Source organism: Chionomys nivalis, chromosome 10 (assembly GCF_950005125.1).
Source record: "Chionomys nivalis chromosome 10, mChiNiv1.1, whole genome shotgun sequence".
Classification (NCBI taxonomy): domain Eukaryota; kingdom Metazoa; phylum Chordata; class Mammalia; order Rodentia; family Cricetidae; genus Chionomys; species Chionomys nivalis.
Window position 1 is genome coordinate 44,269,184 of NC_080095.1, and position 7,598 is coordinate 44,276,781.

A 7,598-nucleotide genomic window follows, 5' to 3' on the forward strand; every position below is an offset into this window, starting at 1 on the left:
TAGCGGTTTTTCTCTCGCTAACCTCTATCTCATATATAGCGCCTAGATAAATTGAATACAAAATCATTTTCCATCATTTGGACAAAGCATATTCCCACAGTTCCAAAATGTACACATTATAAATAAAATCCAAATCCATTATTGAACCTTAGTTCTCAGAGAACAGCACCAGAAAAGCCACCATCAGTGTCCTCTTCTACTAGTGATGGAGTGTCCTGAAAGACCTAAAGAAAAGGTTACAACAGAACCTCCTGACAGCTCATGACTGACTATACTGTCTCACAGCACTCTGGAGAACCTCCAGAGAGACTTTCCTCCTTCTAGAAATCCGCTCTCTGTTTATTAAGGCACTAACAAACCCAGTCAATTATTTAATCCAGATTGAACAAAGACTAGTAAAGGTCCGGAGATGGTATTTTGTCCGTGGCTACTCAGCACTGTCTCAACTTCAGGATAAGAAACTCCTGTTGAGGCCAATGTGTGGAGATAGTTATCTGTGATCTTAATACTCAGGGGACGAGGCAGGAAGGTTTTGAGTTCAAGGCCAGCCTGGGCTATTGTGTCTCAAAAAACAACAAATGAACAACAAGGAAGACGAAAGAAAGAAAGAAAAGAAAAGAAGTTCTGGTTCAGAAAAATTTGTGCCTAAACTTTTCACGTGTTAAATAGTTTTGTTCTCAAACAATGTAGAATGAAATTCCGTGTAAGAACTTGGCCTCTTACTCATGCCTGTTAGAGAACCGGTATATGGAAAACCTGAATCCAGAACCAAACAACCACAGACTCCAACCCTGGCTGCTTGGCCTCCTGTATCAGCTGGCCTCCTCTGCCAGTGTAGACCAGTATAGACTCAAAAGGATGCTTCCAAATATGTCCCCTTGCCTGCGTTGTCACGTGGTAAAGCTGCCTCTCCCTTGAATCCTAACTTCCACAACCAAATCTTCACATCTGAATTTGTGACACACGGGTTGAGAGCAAGACAGAATATGGAGACTCAGGGCATCTCTGAGAAATTTGGCCATAGGGTTGCCATGCCAACAGCCCACAACGCCAAACAAGCTCTCCAAGGTCCAGAAGTAACTTGGCTGACTTTGAACAGGCCAGGCAACAGGGTGAAGGCAGAGCTGCCTCCAGGACCAGACTCTCACACAGACCCTCCCTTTCCGGCTTTAGCTCTGGTTCCCAGGGGAGTGGTGACGATGTCTGTCTGACTTTGCTCAGCCTCTGACAACAGGGCAGGCCACCTCATTCTCTAAGAATCTGAAATTATGGCCCAACTCAACAAAGAGATGTTTGGAAATGATTGACAGTGAATAGTTTATCAAAACTTTTAGAAAGCCATCGAATCTTTAGCAGCACCTGCCCCCTTTTAAGTTAAACAAAAAGTCCACCTCCTGAAGCCGCTTGAGCCTGCGTCTCTTTGCCTTTCCACCTCGGTCAGGCTGGAGCTGTGTATAAGTAGTCAGGGGACTGAAGCTGGAGCTGTTTGCTCACTGCTCCTAGTGAGCAAAAATCTTGTTGCACTCCTTTATCAAAGAGGTACTTATTAAATCTGGCTGTGTGTATCAATGTGGGAATGCAAAAGGCATCCCGCATGGTCCCTGCATGCACGGCTTACATTCGGCTGAGAATCAGGTGGAAGCGAGTTACTCAAGATAGGAATACAATGCATCAGGCCCGACGCTGGCAGAAGAGGCATCTCAGGCTAAAGCCTAAGAATAGCGAGTGCTCTGGCTGTGTTCCCAAGTAGCAAGAGAAGGCTCTGCCACCCAGCTCCCTGGGACTTCCATTCTTGCCTTTTGTTCTATACCTTCACTTCCCAGTTCCCAGTAGCTCCCCAATCCCCTCTCCCACCCCCACTTTATGATGAGCTTCGGTCTATACCCCCTACCAGCAACAAGTTGCCTGCAGGAATGAGGGGCAGGGAAGTGTTCACAAGCGTCCCCCCCCAAACTTGTAAAATACATCCCTCAAAATATTTGCTGGATCCAACCAATAGTGCCCCCAATAAACACACATCCCAATCTGGGCGTCTCATCCCAGAAGTACAGGAGACAGGTGTCCCAGCCAAAGTCAGGGTCCAGACTTCTGCATCAGAGGGTATAGAAGGTTCTCTGAGATCAATGCTCTCTTCCCCTGTCTCCTAACCCTTCCCCCTCCTCCTCTTCCAGATGACAGCTACCTCCTGACAGGTCATCAGAGAAAGGGGCAGGGAATCTGGCCAGCTGCCTCACCCCTTTGGTGCTGGCCTTAGGCTGTGTTCCCTGAGACCAGGGCTGAAGTCATCAGAACTAAGAATAGGGCATCTGAGACTCGGTGTGGGAACTCACTGGAGTTTAGAGCCACCAATGTTTTTGTTGTTCCTGTTCCAAGCAGTCAGTCCACATAAATCTCAGGGCCCTAGCATGTATAGGTTTTTCCTCCACTCTGCCAAAACATTGGCAAGGGTTTTGGACGCCATGTCCTAGGTACGGGACAAGTGGACAGTCTAAGCATTATTTGCAGAGATGCACCACAATTTTGGAATCTAGATTAAAACACAAACCTTAGGGCCTAAGGACTCCTCCCACCACGCCCAGAAAGCAATCCTATCTATAAGTTTTTACTTCTTTATTGGTCTGTTTTTGTTTGTTTTTTTTCAAGACAGGGTTTCTCTGTGCAGCCCTGGCTGTCCTGAAACTCACTCTGTAGACCAGGCTGGCCTCGAACTCACAGAGATTGGCTTGCCTCTGTCTCCCAAGTGCTGGGCTTAAAGGCATGCACCACCACCACCTAGCTTACTTCTTTTTCAGTACGGTGATGTGAATCTGGGGCAGGAGGGGGCTGTGGAAGGGTATCTGCAGAACCATCCTTATATCCTTGGACTTCGCTGAAAATACCTTGTATTCTACTGGGTACAGGTGCCAGTACTCCTGATCTTGTGCCTTCGGGAGAAGCTCCTGTCTCATCTTCTTCCAGGTTCAGATTTTTAGGGGTCAAAATCGCACCCTCTCCCCACTCTCCTACTCCCTCACAGTTCTTTGCTCTTCCTTCTGGTACTGGTCGCACCAAGCTGCCCCTGTCCAGCAGAGTGTCCCTAGAGGTCACCTGCTCCCATAGGAAGAACACTCCCTTCCCAGCGGCCTCGCGACGAATCCCAGTCTCTTTCCTCAACAGGTGCTGGGCCTGGTAACACGAAACCATCACCAGCCAACCAGGTCAAAGTGTAGACAGAAACACCCCCTGCAGGCTCCGCAAGCCCCCACCGGGGGTCTACTGGGCAGCTAAGTCTTCCCCCTACTCCCGGCCCCAGTTCTGCCCGGGCTCCTGGAGTGCTACACCGCTTTTGTTTCCACGGCTAGCTCAGACGTCAGGAGGGTGATCTAATGAAAGGGAATTGCTGAGCCCAGGCGCAGACACTGTCCCCTTCTTCTGCAGACCCTAGTGATGGGGAAGCGCATACAGGACAAGCCTTCTCCCGATCCCCGGGGAGCCAGAAAACACCTCTGAAGAAGAGAGTGGTCAATATCGAAGAAACGGGTCCAAGTTGATCTGGGATGAGGAGGCGTTAAGCCTAGGGCTGCGCTCAGCGACCCTTCCATATCCACGCCGCCACCCGGCGTCCTTTACCCCAGAGGCTGGAGACAGGGTGCGCACCGCCACCTACGCGCTCTTGCTGCGCTCTGCTCCCACAACCCGCTCGCTGCACTCCAGGGCCAGCCGCCCTCTGGGGATGGCAAGGAGCCCACAGCCCCCCAGTCCCCAGCCCCGGCAGCGCGGGGCCGCGAGAGCCGCCACGTTCCCAATCGCGCGCGCACGCCGGGCCCACCAAACTTGCAGCACTTTCTCCCTGCCCCCACACGTTGTCACCCTCCCTGCATCCAAGCACCCTGGCCCCTCCGGGCCGGCACAGGTTGCCATAACAACGGGCAGGAATTCTTGAACATATACAAAGCCTGAACGGCTCTCGGGGCACGCAGCCCCCGGCCGGGCCCCGCGCCCTGGGTTAACATCGCCGGGGCAGAATGCGAGCCGACGCTCACCGGGTGCGCAGAGCGTACTCACAATGAGCGGGATGGTGCGGTCCTCACGGAGCTGCTCCGATCTCCCGCCGGCCCTCTGCGCGCCGCGGCCGCCCGAGGATGCTGCATGGGCTCGGTTGTCCTGCCATAAGTAGTAGAAAGTGCCCAGGATCCAGGCTACGGTCAGGATGGCGATGGCATTGGCTCGGATCTTCCTCATGGTGGGCGGACGGGCGCCCCGCGTGGGGCCCGGGGCCGGCGTGCTCTCAGGGCCGGGGCGGAGGCGCTCACTGCCCCGACTGTTATCGCTCGCTCCGGGCTGCTCAGTCCTGCAGAGCAGAAAAGGAGAGAGGTTGTGGTGGTGGTGGTGGTGGGGGTGATAGGAAGAGACAGGAGCGCGGAGCGATCCTCACGGTCCTAATGCCCTTCAGCCCCGAGCGCGCGCGGCCCCGGGCGCCCATTCATTCGCGCGCCTAGCGGGCTCGGCGCTCCAGACGCCGCGGGCGGCCCGGGCCACTGCGCACCGGCTGAAGAGCGCGCCCGCTGGGAAGTAGCGCGAGCCTTCCTCCCGCACTCGGGGCCTCGGCCAGACAGACGCCCGGGCGGAATGGCGATGGGCCAGAGTCGGTATCGGCTCGCGACGCTCCGCTACCCCTTTACGGTCCACTGCCCCAGCGCGGTCCTGGTCTGTCTATCCACCCACCCCCACCCCACCGCCGAACAGCCCTGAGTCACCGAAGATGATGCGCGACCCCTGGCCTTGGCCCGAGTGGCGTAGCGGCAGTTCCGGGCGGCGCTGTGAACTGCGCTCTGGCGTGGGGTTCAAGGGTGTTCAACTAGTCCTTTGAAGGGGGCAAGGCTGGCGGGGAGGCAATCTTGACTCTGCACCGGAATCCTCGGCAACCTAGCATTCCCAGTCGCCTCGGTGGTCCGGTGGGGGGGGAGGCGTGGAAGCTGATGCACTTGACACTCGCGGAGAGCCAGGTGAAGCTGCGCTCCCACACAACCAAAGCAAGTAAAGGGATGCAATTACTGGACATCCTTCACTAGCTTCCACTCCGGCTTCACTGTTCCCTGACCAATCCTGAAGCATCATCACCAGACCCTTAGAATGAAAGGGCTGTAGAGGCCATGCCAAAGGGCAGAGCCCAGTCTGCAAGCCTTCTGACACTTTGCCGACAAAGTGCAAAATAAAGTGGTGACAGATGTCATCTAGATTCTGATTCTGCAGAGGCCCTGGGGTTGATAAGAGGTGAGAAGCAGGTGTGGATAATTCAGGCTCCAGACAGAAGACAGGACGGGCTAGGGCCTGTCAGGCATAGGAAGACACTCAAGGAATAGCTGTGAGATACCAAAGGACGTACTGCAGAAGAAGAAACTGCAAAGCTGTCTTCGGTAATAAACTATAGAAATGATTCCAGGAAGTATAGTGTTGCAAAGTGGTCTTTAGGAAGGCTTCTCAGAGACGGTGGGTGAATCTGGCGGATGGGAGGAAAATCCTAAACCGGCAGAGAAGAGTGACTAGAGGGCAGGGGCAGCCACGGTCCTGAGGATAGTACTACTGTGGAAAGGAGAGAGTTCTGGATACCACCAAAGACCTGGTGTGAGTTGAGACTGGCCAAGCCGACAGGTCTGGATTCTGGAAGGTCTTGAATGCCAAGAGCAGAGTGGACAGGATGGTGCTTTTTGGATGGTGTTGGATATGTTGGTTCTTTGGAAAACCCAAGATGGGCCAGGCTTGCAGGTGAAGTCATCTGGGGAATGAGGCAAACAGTGAGATCACAGCATGTCCTGCCTCCCACATCAGCATCCCTGGGAGTTCCATGCTGGTGTTAGGAGCAGATCCTCAGTCTAGCAGAAGCATAGGGTTGAAGTCACCCTGCATGCTCCTAACAGTCCCCGAACTCTGAAAACCCTAAGAGTAATCCTGCTGCCCTGAGGTGGTTTGAGGTTTTCAGGTGGTGCACTGGACCAGGACTCCGTCTGTGCTCTGCAGCGCTCCCACCCCGAGCTGAGCTGAGCTAATCATCACACTGAGGATACTCAGCCCTAGGGAGGCCTGCAGAGGCCGGCCGCATCCAGAGACCAGTGCAGGGCTGTCTGTGCCGGACCTCAGCCACCCCAGCCTGTTTCCTCCTGGGTAGAAGGAGGAGTATGAAGAGAGGGGCTTCTCTGCCACTTCTGCAGATCCCTCCCCAGGTTCTAGTACTGTAAGCATCTTCCGCCATTTGGCATTCCTCTCAGATACACCTCTTCTACAGGTACCAAAGCCACTACTCAGAGGGAGCTAAGGAAAATGTCACCAGTTCTGGGTTCACAGAACCTCCCCAGCATTCTCTCTGAGTATCTGGGTGGGGACCGGGAAGAGTGGGCAGCAGAGGGGGTTCAGATCAGCATAGGCCCTTGCTACTGGAGCAGGCCAGGTAAATTCAGAGTTGACTGTTACCTATTAGGAGGTGGCTTGGGTCCATTGTCAGCCTCAGTCTTCTCAACTGAACAAACAGGGCACTGAGTGTTTGCGCATTGTTGGGGGAGACGGGGTGAAATAACACATGAGATAGATAGGTTCACCTCAGGGCTCCAGGGGTCCACCCCTATGGGCATGCTGTGGCTGCCTCCGGGGAGCGGGGCCTGAAAAGCCCCCCCCAAAGCCAGCACTGCAAAAGGGGCTCACTACCGCTGCCCATAACAGACCCCAGAACAGCTTCACAGCCACCCCTGGCATTAGTGAGGACAGAGTGGCTGCCCCCAGGGGAACAGCTGCTTCTCCCAGAGCTTCTGCTAACTGGAGACAATGGAAGGGAGGAGCATAGAGCAGGAACCCCAGCCTCCCTGTTGAGACTCAGGCCCTCAGAAGCCGCCTCCCCATTCCTATAACATTAGAAGCCCAGAAGGGTTCTAATGAACTCCTAGGGAGAGACCCTGTTTTAAACCTTCCCTTCTCCCGTACCTGTCTGCTCTGAGCAGGGAGGAAGGCTGGAAGCACAAACAGACCAGTTGTAAGAGGTCTCAGAATCCTATCCCGTGAGAAGGATGTATCACCCCCCACCAATAGTGAGGAGACCCATGCCTGCAAAGGTCAGCAGGCACCCACTGGAACACTTGTTACCCACTGCCGCTAGCCATGCTCAGCATACCAGTTGTTGATGTCGGATGCCCTTTTGTATGCTGTGAATATGTCTTATTATCATTGTTTAATAAAGAAGCTGGGGGGGAAAAAGCCGATTTGGCCAATAGGCAGGTAGAATAGAGCCAGGTGGGAAATGCAAGCAAAGAAAAAGGGAGAAAGAAGACAGAATGGGGAGATGCCAGCACCCCCAGCGGAAGCAAGATGTGAGGTAACAAGCCACGGGCCTCGTGGCAAAATATAGAATAATAGAAATGGGTTAATTTAAGTTGTAAGAGCTAGCTAATAATAAGTCTAAGCTAATAGGCTAAGCAGTTTATAATTAATATTATGCCTTAGAGTGGTTATTTGGGAACTGATGGGTGGGAGAGAAAACTCCAGTTATAAATTGTCTCTAAGGAAAAGGTGAATTCTGAACTTATGGAGACCACTGCAGATGGGGGAACCTGGCTCTTTGAAAGGCTCTTCCA

At 53.5% G+C, this 7,598-nt stretch overlaps 1 protein-coding gene across 1 annotated transcript in view; it reads right to left on the reverse strand.

The window, feature by feature from the left end:
- The window catches only part of Galnt16 (polypeptide N-acetylgalactosaminyltransferase 16), an 85,351-nt gene extending 80,831 nt beyond the window's left edge, over positions 1 to 4,520 (reverse strand). Inside the window, exon 1 of the mRNA XM_057782474.1 lies at positions 4,045 to 4,520. Within this exon, the coding sequence (XP_057638457.1) occupies positions 4,045 to 4,221 (177 nt within the window). The 5' untranslated portion in view covers positions 4,222 to 4,520. The remainder of the gene's footprint in view (positions 1 to 4,044) is intronic.
- Between the last annotated feature and the right edge of the window lie 3,078 nt (positions 4,521 to 7,598).